The sequence below is a fragment of the Podarcis erhardii genome, assembly GCF_964252035.2.
Source record: "Podarcis erhardii genome assembly, chromosome: 10".
Classification (NCBI taxonomy): domain Eukaryota; kingdom Metazoa; phylum Chordata; class Lepidosauria; order Squamata; family Lacertidae; genus Podarcis; species Podarcis erhardii.
In genome coordinates, this window is record NC_138500.1 from 55,731,585 (window position 1) to 55,748,990 (window position 17,406).

The 17,406-nt window shown below is 42.7% G+C and overlaps 1 protein-coding gene and 1 long non-coding RNA gene across 6 annotated transcripts in view; one reads left to right on the top strand and one right to left on the bottom strand.

The window, feature by feature from the left end:
• Positions 1-14,075, top strand: part of ST7 (suppression of tumorigenicity 7) — a 106,959-nt gene extending 92,884 nt beyond the window's left edge. For 3 of the 4 annotated variants that reach the window (XM_081877989.1, XM_081877991.1, XM_081877992.1), the window contains exons 10-15: positions 2,629-2,701; positions 4,175-4,277; positions 7,627-7,777; positions 9,019-9,111; positions 9,770-9,909; positions 13,743-14,075. In XM_081877989.1, coding sequence (XP_081734115.1) covers positions 2,629-2,701; positions 4,175-4,277; positions 7,627-7,777; positions 9,019-9,111; positions 9,770-9,909; positions 13,743-13,838 — 656 coding nt within the window. In that variant the 3' untranslated portion in view covers positions 13,839-14,075. The remainder of the gene's footprint in view (positions 1-2,628; positions 2,702-4,174; positions 4,278-7,626; positions 7,778-9,018; positions 9,112-9,769; positions 9,910-13,742) is intronic. The other variant, XM_081877990.1, reaches the window with a different exon arrangement.
• Positions 5,113-15,608, bottom strand: LOC309350881. Of its 2 annotated transcripts, XR_014160555.1 has the most exons (4): positions 15,134-15,608; positions 13,324-13,488; positions 7,900-8,012; positions 5,113-5,476 (listed from the first exon to the last, which is right to left on the bottom strand). It is a non-coding gene; the product is annotated as an uncharacterized lncRNA (long non-coding RNA). The 2 variants fall into 2 exon arrangements; XR_014160554.1 differs by lacking the exons at positions 7,900-8,012; positions 13,324-13,488.
• Between the last annotated feature and the right edge of the window lie 1,798 nt (positions 15,609-17,406).

Sequence of the window (17,406 nt, forward strand, 5' to 3'; positions counted from 1 at the left end):
TTAGCCAGTGGAATACGGATCCATGTAAAAACTACCTGCAAGTAGAACACTAGCTTATCGGGTGAAAAGGTTCTCTCTCACCCTGCTGTGTTAGTTTTATGCTTGCAGGGAGTTTTGATGTAAGTGATAACCTGTACATGCCATGCACAGGTAAAAATGTGGCATGTGTTCACCATGTGTATCTGGCCTATCCTAGCCACGACAAGAAGCCAGACCTTCTTCAACGAAGACAGAAGGCTTTCATGTCTTCGGGGCAAGATCTCACAGACCACTTCCCTAAGGAGTGGACAGCCTTAAAGAGGGAAGGCTCTGGCTTACAGCTTAGTAGCACTTCACATCTCCTTAATCTTCCCCTCTAGGCTCATTGCCTGTGCTGAAGGGTTGACATAGAATTTGAGCTCTGGTGTGGAGGTTCCTTAGGGACTGCAGGTTCCACGAGTACATACTCTTAATTTCAAGAGTCCCTGGCTGAAGGATCTGAATGAGATGGTACTCTGGCTCAGACCTGTTCATAATGCTGGGAGCTGGATCAGTTTCCAGCATCTCTACTTCCAGTACCACTAGTCCGGTGGATTGGGGCTCAGGAGTCCTGACCAGATCATATGCTTCTAAAGTTGAGAGCTGGTGGTAACTGTTAATCTCTGCTAATTATTTGAGAGTGGAAATCTTGCCACACTTACATATTGTGTTTAGTATTAGAGACCCAAGTACTGAATTTGGCATCTGCTTGTTTCTCTCTAGCTATTGCCATGTTTTGTTCCTTTTCTCTGTATATCTGATTTTTAGCTAGGTTTTCCCTATTGCTTTAAGGGTCTTGATACTGTTAGTCATTTTACTTGGTTAGTTGCCCTGGGTTTGAGAAGGGCAGGATATCCATTGGTCAAATACATACAAACAGACAGACCCAAGTCCTGGGTTCTGGAATTGGTCAAAGCAATCTACAGTGGTGCCCCACAAGACGAACAGCTCGCAAGACGGAAAACCCGCTAGACGAAAGGGTTTTCCGTTTTGGAGGCGCTTCGCAAAACGAATTTCCCTATGGGCTTGCTTCGCAAGACGAAAATGTCTTGCGAGTTCCTGCAGGTTTTTTCCCCTCACCCCCCCCTTTTCTAAGCAGCTAAGCCACTTATCAGCTGATCCGCTAAGCTAATAAGCCACTAAAAGCCGCTAATAGCGCTAATCCGCTAAGCTGTCAATGGGCTTGCTTCGCAAGACGAAAAAACCGCTATACGAAGAGACTCACGGAACGGATTAATTTCGTCTTGCGAGGCACCACTGTACCATGTTTACATGTGGCAGTAAGCATATATTCATAACTGCGTAATGTGTGAAATGAATCTTTGTATGATTCAAAGACTAATTCTTCCAACCATTAATGGTCTCTGTTTGGCTAAGCATATTCTATTTTGGTCAACCTGAGAAAAGGTCAGTCAATAGATCTCTCCCTTTTGGCTCTCTGGGGACAACAGAACACTTCAGACTTAAACCCACTTAACAGTAATTGTCTCCTGTTGAACTCCAAGGAACCTTGAGAATACTTTCTCCAGGAGACTAGCTAGGGATCTCTTGATTGGCACTTCTCAGTATCCTCATGAGAATCCAATTCCCAGGGCCATTAGAGCTGAGCAAGGAGAATATAGCTGCAAGTTTGCATTGTAGCTTGGCTCTCTTTCTCCATGGCTTTGCATTTGAGCTGAAAGCAGTCTTGAGACACAGAACAAGGTTGATGCAATGGGACAGCCATGCTCGTTTATTCCAGTGTTTCCCCCAGTCAACATGAGAGAGGCAAGAGTGTGTGCCTTCTTCTAACATGCCTGCATGAAGGAAGCAGAACTGTTACCCATGATACCTCTGCTTATTCTGTTGCTTCAGCCTGGCTTACCAATCCTCGGGGCATTGCTGGGATGATGGACCACAAAGAGGGTAGAAGAGAAAAGGAGGTTCAATTTCCCTCACTTAGATGCCCCTTTAGCTATTTAAAACTTATTTTCATACATGTTTTAATATATTGTTTATATGCTTTTAAGTAAAATAGTATACATTTTGTGTTTTTATCGTTGTTTTAAATTGACACTTTTATTGTTAATTGCTTTGGGATGTCTCCCAGGATGCAATTACGAAATGAAATAAAGTAGACCTTGACACTACTTCATACATGAATGTGACAGACACATGAATGAATATCAAACATGTTCATCATAGCTATATCGGCCTTAGTTAAGTTCAGGTACAATCCTGGATGTTTCTTCCTTGCTTGGCATTATTGCAGTATTGCATGTTCCTATTTCCTAAAAATACTGCATATTAGTTGTGTTTAAAAACTCTTCCTTACTACGCTGACCCCCTCTCAGAGATGATCTGAGAGGTGCATCTCCCAAGCGGTAAATGTTTGTCAGAGGGTTAAAATCGTTAACACTAAGAGATACAGCTTTGACTTTATTCTACCAAGCATTCCAATTTAGAGGAGATAATTGGTTCCAATCCTTCCTCAATGTGGTTCTAGATAGGTTTCCACATTTCACAAAACGTATTGAAAATGTCTTCATAGATTCCCCTTTTACCACCACCGTTGCGCTTTTTAAACGTAAAGAAACTTAGGCTTTTTCATTTTCGTTTTCTTCCCTACAGATATAAGTTTGCCAAAATCAGCCACAATATGCTACACGGCTGCCCTGCTGAAAGCCAGAGCTGTCTCTGACAAGTAAGTCCAGAAGAACACCTGTCCACCAGAATTCTACTCTGCAAACTCTGCTGACATTTAACATTTTTCATTCATACTAGCAGGAAAATGTTTTATCATGCCATGTGATGTTTATTTGATGTTGTATAATGGAGGCAACTTGAACATCACATTTGTATACTGCATGGATAGCATCAACAATGGTTACCTACATATTACTGCTGTCATTTGTTTGTTTTTTAAAAAAACAGCTGGTGTTCTCTTGGCCGTCTTCTTGCATACAAAATGTGACAATTTTATAAATGTAATTTATCCTTACCAGCAGAATAATTGTGTGCGGGGCACATTATTTATTTGAGACAAGTACTGTGAATGTATAAGTATTTCTGGCAGGCAAATAGTGGATTATCTCAGTCTGCAACATAAAAGCTTCCTTAGGAGTGTCTTTCTAGGGTGCTTAGCAACTCACACTCTGCTTCTTAAGCTGCTATCAAAGATATTTGTCAGAGATGCAGGGATTCAGCTGTTCGTGGGTGCTTGGCACCTTACGGGATGAGCTCCTAAGAGCCAGATTCTGCTCAGAGGTGGAAGCGCACAAATCCCGAGCAGAAGGCGTCACGTCATGCACATGCTACCCGGGTTCAGAGCACAGCCCAAAGAGTGGGAAGAAAGCAGCAGGGGAAAGACCACTTTCCTTCCTGCTTTTTTTATTTTTTGCAGAGACTTTGCGATTATAGTGTATTTGCACTTCGAGACCTAAGTAATTTTTTTCCCTTTCGTTTTTTTTTTTGTTTTTTTTTTGTCCTGTAGATCGCCAGTACCACCTGCAACATCTTTCCTCCCTACACAGCGACTCCAGCTTGGGAGGGCAGGGCTAGGTTTGTCACAGCTTTCCCTGTGGTGTCTGCCTGCCAAGTTCAGCTATGGAGTTAGCCATGGGGTGTGAGGTGAGAAAGAGATTGCATGGTCTGGGTATTCCCCGCCCCCCCCCCTTCCATTCACTGGGGCAGATGATATTTGCCCACAGTATGGGCACACCACTAGGAACGGGTACAGCTGAAAGTAGATTACCTGCTACTGTCGCTGTCCCAGTGGCTTTGAGAATTCTAAAGCCTTCCCAAAATGTATTTTTCAATTAAAAAGAAAAAAACCCCACACCATTTGGAACAATTTACTGGCTTTTTTTTTTTTTTTTTGGCTTTTTTCACCCCTCCCTTGAGGGGTTTTGATCCTGCTTTTAAAAACAAGCACATGAAGCAAATTTAGATTAGCAGAGAGAGAAAAGAAATTGGACTGCTTATACATTTGCCGCGATAAGTTGCAAACGTGCTTTCGACTTCTGCTGGGATTTTTAGTCAGTAGCCTCTGTGTCATTTGGTTGCTCAGCTTTTCCATTGGAGAGCGCTAAGGCCCCTGCTACATTGATGCTCCTCTGATGCTTTTACTTGTGCTGAAGTTGACCTCCATGCTTCTTGTTTTCTTTGTTCTGTGTAGATTTTCTCCAGAGGCAGCTTCAAGACGAGGGCTAAGTACGGCAGAGATGAATGCAGTAGAAGCTATTCACAGAGCAGTAGAATTTAATCCACATGTGCCAAAAGTGAGTTTATAATGAGTTACTGCGGCCGTTTGAAACAAAAGCCAAAATGAACTTGGAATGGGAGGTGAACAAGGAAGGGTTGGGGATTTAATATAGTACAACAGGGCAGCCAGTTTTATGGGCAGGGTGTACAGTCTTCTGCCTTTGTCACTGCTGCAACAAGTACAGTTGTCGAAACCTTGAAATCAACCTTTTTTTAAACCTCAGGATTTCTCCTTTTTTGATCTTGTATAAATAGTTCTCCAGTGTGTTTCATACTCTTGCTCTTTGAAGACCTTCTTTTGGAGTGTCTTCTTACGCCTTTAGCCATTTTCACAAGTGATGGGGTAAATTTCCTTTAGCATTTTGCACATTTACATCAGCTAGAATCAAGCTCTCGAGTTGGCTACTTTCCTTCCACTTTTTCTTCCATGTTATCAACAGTCAGAATTTCAGACTGAGCATAGCTCTCAGCTTCGCTTGTGCAATTGCCCTTAGCACTATATTCTTAGCACACCTGTTTTTTGTGTGCCGCCTTAGCCATTTTAAAACTGGGCTGCAGATATACAATGCAGAACAGCTCTGCAATTCCTCACCTGTAGCATTTCATACTGCAGATAGTAGATTTCACATTTGCCTCTCACTACTTAATCTGGAGGGGAAAAAATTAAGCATACTGTGGCGGCTTGGTTAGAGCAATACTCTGATCTGCTGTTTTCCAAGAAATAGAGAAGCTGTTTACAATGCAGAAGTGAGGTACCATTTTGTGTTTCAGTAGAGAATGCAGGATTTTACATCAAGTGCTTAAGACTCGTGCTTCAACATATCAAGGAAAATATTGCCCCACAAGTAAGAAAAGGGGGCAGAGGGTTTATTTTTGAAGAACCTATGCTGAGGTTACATTTTAGCATCTCATTCAAACTGCAGCAATATATTTTCAACATTGGACTTTGGCATGCATAGCTAATAGAAAAGTCTGTTTAATTCTTTATAACAGTAGCTAAGGCTGCAATACTTCCATGAGGGTTAGTCCCACTGAACTAAAGATGTCTTACTTCTGAATAGACATGTGTAAGATTGCTCTGCCAAGGTTGTAGAACTGGCCCAGAGATAAAGTTGCTTCTGAAGAGTAAATCCATGTGGTCTCCATAACTCAGGAAATCAGCCTCTGCTGTCCTCCTTGTTTAAGTAATCGGTTTTCCACTAAGCTTGAGGTCCTCCTGCAGTTAAAAAATCAATGTAGTCAAAAATGCAGCTTAATTGGTTTAATCTTTCAACCTTTTTTATACTAAGAGATAACATCTCCCTCTTCCCACTTGAGGGATGAAGCTGTGTTTGTTGTTGTTTGCATGAATAGTATTTAATCAAGATTTCAAGAAATTGCTGCTTGATTTGCTTTCTGAAACTTCTATCATGGGTTGGTGGGAGGAAGAGGAGAAATAAGGGTAATCTGCTTTTATCTCATATTTTTTATTCAAATGTATCGCAACTTCTTTCTTCAAACAAAATGGCAAATTCTAGCATATGACTGAAAGGCACCAGATTTTAATCAGAGCAGTATTCTTTCAGTGGATTTCCCTGTGCATTTAGTTTCTGTGGAGCATAAGTTAATGAGTGCATGACCCTAGCCTGTGTTTCCAAGGTATTCCTTGTAATGTGTGATAGTTTTAATCATGTACACGCAACATGTTCATCAATATAGGCGCCCTAGGCTGTTCTGATAACATCTGCAAAGAGTGAACACGCCTGGCCTTGGGCACACCCAGCATGAGCACTATGCTCATACAAAAAGATTAGTATATCTCTTGAATAGTTTTAGGCTCACCCTAGCTATAGGCAGTGAAGCAGTATCCTAAATTATTAAACCTCCCAGATAGGAATAGTATTTAAAATTCACATTTAAATGGCTATTCACTATTACAGCAGCATAAATTAACAATTAGAACCATAATCAGAGAGTTTTATCTATAATTTATGGTATAGTCAATTTTGTTTGGGGCTCTGAAATGTAAGCAACTCATGTCTGTCTCTCTATTTATATACTGCCCTTCCCCAGAATTGGTTCCAGGATGGCTTGTCCATTACAGCAAAACAATAAAAGTGCTTGATGCAGAACTATAAATACAAACTTCAGAGACCACTATAAATTGGCAGACGGATATTCAGAATAGCATGATCCTGAAGAAGCAACTTGGTAGAAACTGATGTGTTTGAATTGTATTACAGTGGTACCTTGGGTTACAAACTTAATTCATTCCTGAGGTCCGTTCTTAACCCGAAACCACTCTTAACCTGAGGCACATTTTTGCTAATGGGGGCCTCCTGCTTCCACCGGCGCGCAATCTGTGTTCTCATCCTGGGGCAAAGTTCTCAACCCGAGGTACTACTTCCAGGTTAGTGGAGTTTGTAACCCAAAGTGTTTGTAACCCAAGGTACCACTGTACTTACAGTGCAGTCCTATAGAGGTGGGTGAAGCAAGTCTCACTACATTCAGTGGGTCTTACTTCCAAGTAAGTGTGCAGAAGGTGCCAGTCCTATACGTTTACCTGGAAGGAAGTTCCATTCAATTCAGTGAGGCTTACTTCGGGGGGGGGGGGGGTAGGTAGGGAATTGCACTTGTAGTGAGCCTCCAACTCTATATCACTCTTTCATTAGAGCTACCCTAATTAGTTATTATTATTATTTTGCTGTTTTCATAGTTAGCATTTGTCTTTACAAGAGTAAGGTTTTACTTAATAGTTCTCTCCAGTTGGCAAGGGATGCTTCAGTATACGTGGCATGCTGAAGAACTTGGGATACTTCAGTAATGCATCATCAACTGCAGTTGGTAGTGTCACATTTTGTGTCTTTCACTCCAAACAACCCCCTTTCTCCCTTCATTCTCTCTGTGTAACATTCACACAGAGTTAATGAATCATGTGTAACTATGGAGATCAAAAGTAGGCATTATGTTCATTGGCTCAGCTGAGACTCCAGTGATTGCCATGAGTTGACTGCAGTGCCCTATCCTGTTGTTTCTGATACATTGAATAAAAAATGTACCATGTTTCCTCAAAACTGGTATGCTTTGCTGTATTTTTAAGAGCTTCCAGTTGCTTAGTTTTCCCATAAGTTCAGCATTCCAGTTTTTTACCATATTATGTCTCCATTGTCAAATTAGCAACCGTCTTCCAATTTTGACCTAAACTTGTCTGGCAGCCACTACAAAAAAGGGTTACTAATTCTTTAAACAACATGGCCTTTAAATGCTGTATCACGTTTAAAAAAACACTTGCAGTACCACACAGGAAGCAGGTGCATCCTGGCCCAGTGCAAAATTTCAGGTAGTGACTTTGTTCCTTTGCGACTGTGTGTTGTCTTTCTGTTGCAGTATCTCCTAGAAATGAAAAGCTTGATATTGCCTCCTGAACATATTTTGAAGAGAGGCGACAGTGAAGCAATAGCTTATGCTTTCTTTCACCTTCAGCACTGGAAAAGGGTCGAGGGGGCACTAAATCTCTTACATTGTACGTGGGAAGGCAGTAAGTAACTCACTTTCTTAGAAGCATCTGGCAGGTGAATGCCAAATGATGCAATAGCTCATTTGTTTTTGATATGCAAAGCCCTTGCAGGCTACAGAATATTGATTGATTCATGCTAGTACCTGATCTAGCCGCCTTCTTGCAGAAATGGGGGCTTCACTGCATTGAGTCTCTCTTAGGTACATAAGGTTATCCTGCTTGCCAAAATACATAGGGAAGCATGTGCACAAGAGTTCTGTGGCAGAAGAGGAATGTAGTATTGTATCACATCTTTATTTTTATTTGCATACTATGAATAGATTATCTTTTCAAAATGAGAGCAAGAGCATCAAATGATACTGAGAACAATCCTAGTTGTTTTCCATGTTTTTATTCTGAAAAATGTGGCCCAGAGAAACAAGTTTGAGAACCACTGCTATAGATACTTACTTGGGAGTAAGTCCCATTGAACTCAATAGGGCTTCCTTCTGAGTAGAGATGTATAAATTGCACTGTTAATATTGATGATACAGCACCTCTGTATTCCTTCAAAGCAGTGCTTGGCTGCTTTCATTTACATCTCAATTCCTCCTAAGGTTGCAGGGATACTGAGGTTCTGAAATAGGCATACTGTTTTTGTATTATATTTATTTGGATAGGGATATAATAGTAGATGAATGGAGAATTCAATAATTTGGCTAAGTGGCTGGAAACTATTTACATCAGGATTCATTGAGAGAAGGGATTATATGTATTGCAAATTTAAATAACAAGGAGCTTAACTTGATGTTTACATGATTGTGTTTTATTATTGCGGGAGTCTACATCAGAGGTTCCCAAACTGTGGTCTGTAAAGCACAAAGTGGTTTGCAAACTTCATTCAAGTGATCCACGGCATGTCTGCAGTAAATATTCGTGTTGAGTTTAAATTGTATTTTTATTGCTTCTATTGCTCTTGTTGTATAACAATAAGATGAATACTATGGAAGACAAATTAATACAATACAATAAAATATAAGAAATACAATAAAAAAAATCATATAGTCCCTAGAACAGTGCATTACAATTACTACAACAGGTATAAAAATCATCAAGCAGTCCAAGACCGCCATCAATTTTTGAGTGTGTGGGAAGTTTGGGAACCATTGCCCTACATGACTACTTTAGCAACTGAAAAGTTTATTGATCTTGTATCTAAAGTGCATTGCAATGTATGGCTCTGTCACCTTCAAATTGTGACTGTTCCTCCCTTTCCTTTATAGCTTTCAGAATGATCCCTTATCCTTTGGAAAAAGGGCACCTTTTCTACCCTTACCCCATCTGTACAGAAACAGCAGACAGAGAACTTCTTCCATGTAAGAGTGAAACTTTTTTCCCCTTGTTTAATTTCTAAGTACAGTGGTACCTCGGGTTAAGTACTTAATTCTTTCTGGAGGTCCGTTCTTAACCTGAAGCACCACTTTAGCTAATGGGGCCTCCTGCTGCCGCTGCGCCACCGCTGCACGATTTCTGTTCTCATCCTGAAGCAAAGTTCTTAACCTGAAGCACTATTTCTGGGTTAGCGGAGTCTGTAACCTGAAGCGTATGTAACCCGAGGTACCACTGTAACTAAAAAACAGGCTGTTTCTCCAAGTGCCCTTCCCATAAAAAAACTATCAAGGCTGGGAAATGCTTTACCCAACTGTTGTTATTCATAAGGAAATTTATACATAATTGAAAAATAAACAATGCTCCTAGCCATTACAATATGTAATCTTGTATGAGAGTTTTGACATGAAGATGGATGTTTGGTTTAGCTTGAGAAAGAAGAGAAGGATGAACTAGAGGAGTGTGTTAGAGCAACAGAGGTCAAGCTCAACAAACATGCTTTTTGGTGAACATTTTAGGTGACCAAGTTTTTAAAAAGGAACCTCCCTAGGATTGCTTCAGTGAACTGAGAGCCAGAATGTTTCAAATAATATATTTTGCTTACCCTAGCTTTGTGTTTGTTCTTTCCTAATATTTTCCATGCAGCATTTCATGAAGTCTCAGTTTACCCCAAGAAAGAGCTTCCTTTCTTTATTCTCTTCACTGCCGGATTATGTTCCTTCACAGCTATGCTGGCACTTTTGACACATCAGTTCCCAGAGCTCATGGGAGTCTTCGCTAAAGCAGTGAGTAATATTTCCTCATGACCCCTTTCTGGGTGGATCAAGAGTGTGTGTGTTTGACTGGATAAATAAAATAGGACTGTATGAAATTTGGTGACAATTGTGTTCTGGCTGTACATTCAGTCTGAAGGGCTATGATTTTGAGGGTGCTGTAACTATATATTTTAAACGTTGTGCAGGAAAACAGACTTTAATACGGTCTATTTTTGCAATACATTATGTTTTACAGCGCGAGCTATTAGGGCGCCATAAAGGTGCAAACCACACACTCTTAATTTGTCCCTAAGCAAAGTGCATTAGCTGTCTAGTAAACTCTTGCCCCCATGCTGCAGTTGGCCCTTGTTGTTGAGACCCCAGTATAATGTCTCCAATTAAGACTCATCTATCCAACAGTATGATGGATCTGGACAAAGTTGTGGTAGATCCTTATAGTATGGTTACCACAACATTCATTCTAGGTTACATGTTGGCAACTCTATGAAAAATGGAGTGGAAGCTTCATTCCTTTTATCACGGAGCTGAGAACAAGCAAAGTAATGAAACACCATACAAACCAGCAGTGGTTCAAATTGCTGACTACATGGAATAGGTTCCTGATTGATTTAACTACCCGTTTGAACTATTCTTTTCAGGAAAAGCTACGCTATGGAATATAAATGTGAGAGTTCTTTGTATTACAATGTACTAGAAGATTTGCATTTCATATTGCATGCCAAAATACAGTCACATTTATGGCAGTCATGCCTGTTTCATGTGACATGTGTGGTAGCAGCAAACTATTATTTTTCTTAACATGATGCAAGCAGTCAGTCTTCCCTTAAACTGATATTGTAAGTTGTAGCTATTAGTATGATGACTTATGGCTGCTGCTGTTATGGGTCCCATTTGCCTTCTCAAACAAAATTAGTTATAAAGGGTAATGGGACATTTTTGACAGCCCTCCTGGTAAATAATCCTGTCACTAGAATTAAGGGTCAGTTCAAAACATTTTTAGAATCTTAAACATGCTAACTCACTGGATTCTGATCATAAAGAGTTACTGGGCAATAAAATCACAAAATTTACTAAAACCAGTATGGTGTTCCGATCGCAATACCTGTTTCAGACTTTTTGAGCTGCTGATACATCGCAGGGAGGGAGGTGTGATGTTTCAGCAGTTCAAAAATTCCAACTGTGCAAAGGCTGCACACCTGCCACCTCTCAACATGGGGAGCCTCCCTTAAACTGCTGAGGGGTGGGCGAGAGGCTGCGTGCCCCTCAGCAGATCAGTTTAAGGAAGCCACACACAAAACCCATGCCTCTGGCTCAAGGGAGCTGGAGGTGTGTGGAAGGGTTGATCAGCTAAGAGGCAGCGGGTGTGCAGGCTCTTCTTCCTGCCAAGTCACCATTGGAGCAACTGACCAGGAGGAAGAGGCAGCCTGCTCAAGTGGCTGCCTCCACCTTCCCTTTTCCCCTCTGGCTTGCAGAGCTGAGGGGCCGGACACTTCCCACTAGGTCTGGACGATGTCAGCTTTTCAACACTGATCTGGTGATACACCGTGATGTTGAAACAGAGGGAGGAAAAAGCTGCATTGGCCCCAGCCCCACGATGAGCTGGGCTGAAATCGCTGAACTCCCAATGAGGAAACGTGAGGTGGTTTTACCCCCAGCACCTGCTGGGGCCGATGCAGCTTGTTCCTCTCACTGGGCATTGGGGAAATGAGCTGTTAGAGGGGTGGGCTTTCTCAAAGGTGCCTGCTTGCTTTTGCCTGAACGGGCACACTGCATCTTTACGCCTGGGGTGGCCAACCACCCCGGGAGAAAAGATGCAGCCCACCCTCTCAGGTGAAAGCACAGCGTCAGGCTCCATTCACCTTTTTCTCCTGGAAGGAAGAGGTAGCCGCCTTCGTGACCCCACCACCCTCCAAAGGCAGCAGATGAGAGGCGCATATGGGCCTGCCTCAGCCTCTTGGGGGGGGGGTGTCAGACAGGCTACCTTCCCCTTAGTGGAGAAGTCTAACAGAACCCACACCCCCAGCTCATGAGGCCGGGACTTCGTTAGACTTCTCCGCTATGGGGTCAGCAGCTGCACGCCCCATGAGAAGTTTAAACGAGCTTCCTGCCCAGGCAGCCAAGGAAAGAACAAACTATTGGTCCCCGTTGTATGGTCCCATGATGGCAGTTTCACCGGGGGGTATATTGGGAGTGAAACCGCTGCCACTCCCAAGTCCCTCTACCACCAATGCCCAGTTGCAGCTTGTTTCTCCTTCACTATGCTGGGTGCTGGTTGTAGAGGGACTCAGGAGCAGCGGCAGTTTCACCTGCAATATACTAAGGTTACCAGATGTCCCCGGGACGGATTACAAATCAGCCCCCATACAAAATCCATTGAAAAGCGTCCCTGGATTCATTGAAGAAAATCTGGTAACCTTACAATATACCCCTGAGCGAAGCCGCTATTGTGCTCTGGCCCATGCATTGATACATCGCCCAAGCCTACTTTTCACACATTAGCTGAGTGGTTTAAGGGCCTCTCTGGCTTGTACAAGCCAGGGCAGGAGGCTCGATGCGGAGGCATGCAGAAAGCTGATCAAGCACTCTTGCTTGCAGAAGCCAGAGCAGTATGGGGTTGGGCGATGCATCTTGGCTGTCTTCCTCACTTAAGGTGAGAAGGAAACAGTGGCTGAGGTACTGTATTTTTCGCTCTATTGGACGCACCGGACCATAGGAGCGGGAAAACAGGGGCAAATTGTTTTTTCTTGTTCTCCCCCTCTAAAATAAGGTGCGTTCACCTGAAGCCTCTGGAGCCCAGGAGGCTTTGGGTTCCTTTCGACCTGCTCTTTGGGGCTGGCGGGGGGAGCGCTGCTTTCCCCCACCACCAGCCCCAAAAACAGGTTGGGGAACAGCGGGAAGGCGGCACTCCGCCTCCCCGCTGGCCCTCGAGCTTGTGGGGCTGGTGGTGGGGAGAAGCGCTGCTTTCCCCCCCCACCAGCCTCCAAACCAGGTCGGGTTGGGAGGCTGCTATACACAAGCCATGGGAGCCCGGCGGGAACTCCGGCCGGGCTCCCAAGGCTTGCGGATATCTGCCCGAAGCCTGGGGCGCGCTGCGCAGCGCTCCCGGGCTGCAGGCTGCTATCTGCAGGCCTTCAGAACACTCCAAAGGCTTGCGGATGTCTTCCTGAAGCCTGGAGAGTGAGAGGGGTCGGTTCGCACCAACCCCTCTCGCTCTCCAGGCTTCAGTGAAAGACTGCATTCGCTCCATAGGACGCGCACACATTTCCCCTTCATACGGTACATTTCAGACATCGTGCTATAGCAACAGAAAAATACCATGATTTACTGATATATCACAATGTTAAAAACCAGATACCAACTACTGTGACTTTCCTAGTACAAGACAGAGGCAAGAATGACTGAAATATAAAAATGTACCCACACATAATTAAAATGTACAATGAAGCATGCCCGGTAAAGTAGCTTTCCAAGAAGTAGAGATCGGGATGAGAACAGTAAAGGGGCAGTGAGAGAGGGAAGTGAAGTCCATCAGTGTAAGTGAGACAACATAGCATGAAGGATGCTATGAGAATAGGAAAAAACCGGAATCTTGGGGAAACAATGAGAAAGCAAACAAAAGCCCAGGTTAGAACAAGGACAGACATTATCAAAACCAGCGACTAAATAGAAAGCAGAGAAAAAGACATTTACATACAAATCAGAAAGCTGATCTCTCTCATAGCCCACATAGTATTTAATACAAAAGTGGATGTATATACTGACTATTTGCAAAAGCAAGATGTGTATTAAGAAAACTACTTTATCTTCTCCTCAACAAATGATCACTCTTTTTTGCTTTGCAGTTTCTTAGCACTCTCTTTGCCCCCTTGAACTTCGTGATGGAAAAAGTGGAAAGCATCCTGCCCTCCAGTCTCTGGCATCAGCTGACAAGGATCTGAAGGAAAATAGTCTGAAATGACTGCCATGACATTTTCTGTGCCAACTTACTGTTGCTGACCAGAAAGCATGATTTTTTTAAAAAAAGGGAAGCAGTTTTCAGCTCTTCATGGGTTGTCTGTTATAATTTTTGTTGTTGTACAAAATACATTGATGTTTGGTTCTATTCTATTTTGCTTTCAGAAAAGAAAAGGGAAAAAAACTTTGGGGGGGGGAATAAATTTTGTGTATTGCAGCAATATAGTCTTAATACTGTTTTGTTCACATTTCCTATCACTAAGCCCCTCGATGTGCTTCCATTTTAATCCTGAGTGGAACCCCCCCCCCTTAATATTTTAAAGCACTATTAGGTTCCGTGGATGAGGAAGTGCTAATTAACCATATTGATTCAGTGCATTAGACCCCTGTGCTGCTAGTAATTACGGGTATTTGTAAGCAGGGCAAAGGATCAATATTTGTACACCTGCATTACAGCTAATGGAAGCAATACTCTCTTCTATTGCAATGCCCATGAAATATTAGTAAAAACTGTAATGAAGTAGTCAAGCGGGGGGCGGGGGGTGTCAAATAAGTCTCATTCCACTTTTGGATATAGCAGGCATAGTAGCATTGAGAGGAAAATGGCATGGGTGGAGAGGGTCCAAGTCTGCCCCCACGTACCTACAATACTAATCCGTCTCAGCCCTTAGTGACAACTATTTCTGAAAAGGAAACAAGCCTGGGATAGACAATCAATCACTTGGCAATTGCCATCTCAACTCCACATTCAAAAGTGTTTTTGGAAATATGAATGAATTAGGCCTTTGTAAAGAATTTCTCACATCAGAACTCTTTACTTATTGCCTGAGCTGCTCCCATGCTGCTGAGATATTTAAATAACCTAAACTTGTGGCAGGGGCTGACCAGGCAAGTCCCAACTATGCCATTCCATTAAGGAGGGTAATTCTGCCCTTGTTGGCATAATTGGATCATGTAAATGCTACCTCAGGAGCAGAGGAGACACAGAAAAGTGGGTCCTGCCTGGTTAAGGGTATCCTTTTATTTAATCAATTTGTTTCTTAAGACATTTTTATACTGCTCTGTCATTTTAAAAAATCTAACCAGTTTACAGCAATAAAACACAAAACTGTACAATAAAAAAACATGAAGCTAAAACTGGACACCAGTTAACCATTTACCAAACATAATTCTAAAATATTTTGGGTGTTTAGTGTGCATACTCACATACAAAATATTAATATGTGCATCAAGGGCCAATGTTTAGTCTGCATTTTTAAGGTGGCAATTCTGTACTCACTTACCTGGGAGCAAGTACCATTCAATTCCACGGAGCTAACTTCTGAGTAGACATGCATAAGGCTACACCGTACCTATGGGGATAGATTCAGACTGTTAGTTGCACTTCAGTCCTATTGATTTCTGGATCCAACCCACCATTTTCAAAGATAATTTGGACTTTAAAGTCTTGTTCCACATCTCTGCTAGCCGATGTTAAATTTGTTCTATTTAAATGTCAACATATCAAATCCCATAACTTGAAAGGGCTTTCAGGGTGGGTGACAAAATAAAGTGTCTGCAAAATATTACAAATCTGCAACACATTAAAAAGGAAAAAAGAGAACACCAAGTGCAGGACAAAGGTGCAGTTATTTAAATATCCACTGGCCCTGACCTCAAAATGGCTGCTGAAATAAGGACACAACTATCTGAAAGATTATGAGCAGAGGAACTCTTGTCAGGCATCGCCGAGAAGGCCCTGCTACATGTCCTCCTTCATCACCCTGTAAAACTGTTTTAGGACAAAAGGCACGATACTGTGTTCTTACCTGCTTTCTGTTGTATTCCGTACGAGACCACATTCTAGTTGTCACTAGGCCCACTTTAGCCAGTAGGATCTCTTCCATGAATCACGTGGCTGAGGTCCACTGCTCCAGAGAGGGTATTCGGGAGCAACTGTGCAGGTAGCCTTCTTTATCTCACTGTTCCCCAGCAGGACCAGGACTCCAAGACAAGCAGCAGCCTCGTCAGTCAGAAGATCCCACATAGCATTAATTAATTCATCAGATTCCCTAAGTCCCAAGGGCTCAATGAATCCTATGTTGTTGCAGGTGGCACTGTCATCAGCATTTCAAACCTTGCTCATGGTCTGCCCATGACAGACAACAGGATATTTTCCACTAAAACCTCCTACTGAACCATCAACCAGTTGAAAAAAGATCTAAGGTATGACCTGATATGTGTGTTGGGCTCTGTGACTTCTGAGACTATCATGACAACCAGGAAATCCCAAGCAAGTCCAATCAAAGCAGCTTCTGTGTGGGAAATGACATCCCAAAGAAGGAATGTTCTGAGGTTTTCCATACCATGATGGAGACTGCCTTCTCTGTGGCGGCACCAAGGTGGATGGGCTACCAGCAGAATCTCCACTGTCTCTCTGGTCCTTCAGGTCCAAATAATTATTTCAATAGTGGGAAAATGCTACTTATGAATCAGGATGTAGGGTGTCTATGTAATATCATATCAAAGAGTTGGAAGGGACCCGGAGAATTACCAAGTCCAATTTAGGAATATACAGTACTTTTTCATTAAAACCATGCTTTTACAAAAATAAAGTGAATCCAAATAGGCACATATAAGAACCAAGATTTATTTGACATAAAGATAAATTAAATTTAGAAAGGACAGAAGTCAATTGGTTCTTGGTCAGCAAGACAGTGGAACAGAAAGAAGACAGCCAATTAAGCGGGGGAGGGGGGGGAGAGAATTATGTCCTTTCAGGAGAGAAGGCACCTTCCAGGTTTGGGCTCTGCCTTCTAGAGAAGAGCCTGGTAGCTTTTCTGTTCCTGAGCTACTGCCTGGGAGCAGCTTTTAAGTCTATAGGCTATTTTTTAAAAAGATAGTGATAGACCCTAATACTCTTTGGTTCTCCACTCTGCATGTCTCCTGCTAAAGGAATGGACATGAGACAGAGTAGCAAGGCTGCCTCTTTGAGTCCTTCACATGAAGCACCTTACTTTTGGCAGTCATTGAGGTGTTTCAGAGAAGGAAGAGGCCATTTCCACCTTCCTGCCTACCATGTCTCTCCAGTTCCACTTTGGCCAACACTCAGGGAGACTTCAGCACGCCACAGACATAGCCTTCTTCTCAAGGCGGTCCATTTGCTAGTAAAACTGAATTACTGTGCTGCGAAATGATGCCCGTCTAAAAAGTGTGTCACCAACATGAAAAGTTTGGAAAGCGCTGCTGTACTCAGAAATTTACAACCCATAGTAATGGCAAAATTACAGCCTTGCCATTATGTAACAATTCAAAGTACAGTGGTGCCTCGCGAGACGAAATTAATCCGTTCCGCGATTCTCTTTGTCTAGCGGTTTTTTCGTCTTGCGAAGCAAGCCCATTGACGGCTTAGCGGATTAGCGCTATTAGCGGTCTAGCGGCTTTTAGCGATCAGCTGAGAAGCGGCTTATCAGCGGATCAGCTGTTAAGCGGCTTAGCGGCTTAGGAAAAGGGCGAAAAAAGCGGAAAAAAACCGCGGGAACTCGCAAGACATTTTCGTCGTGCGAAGCAACC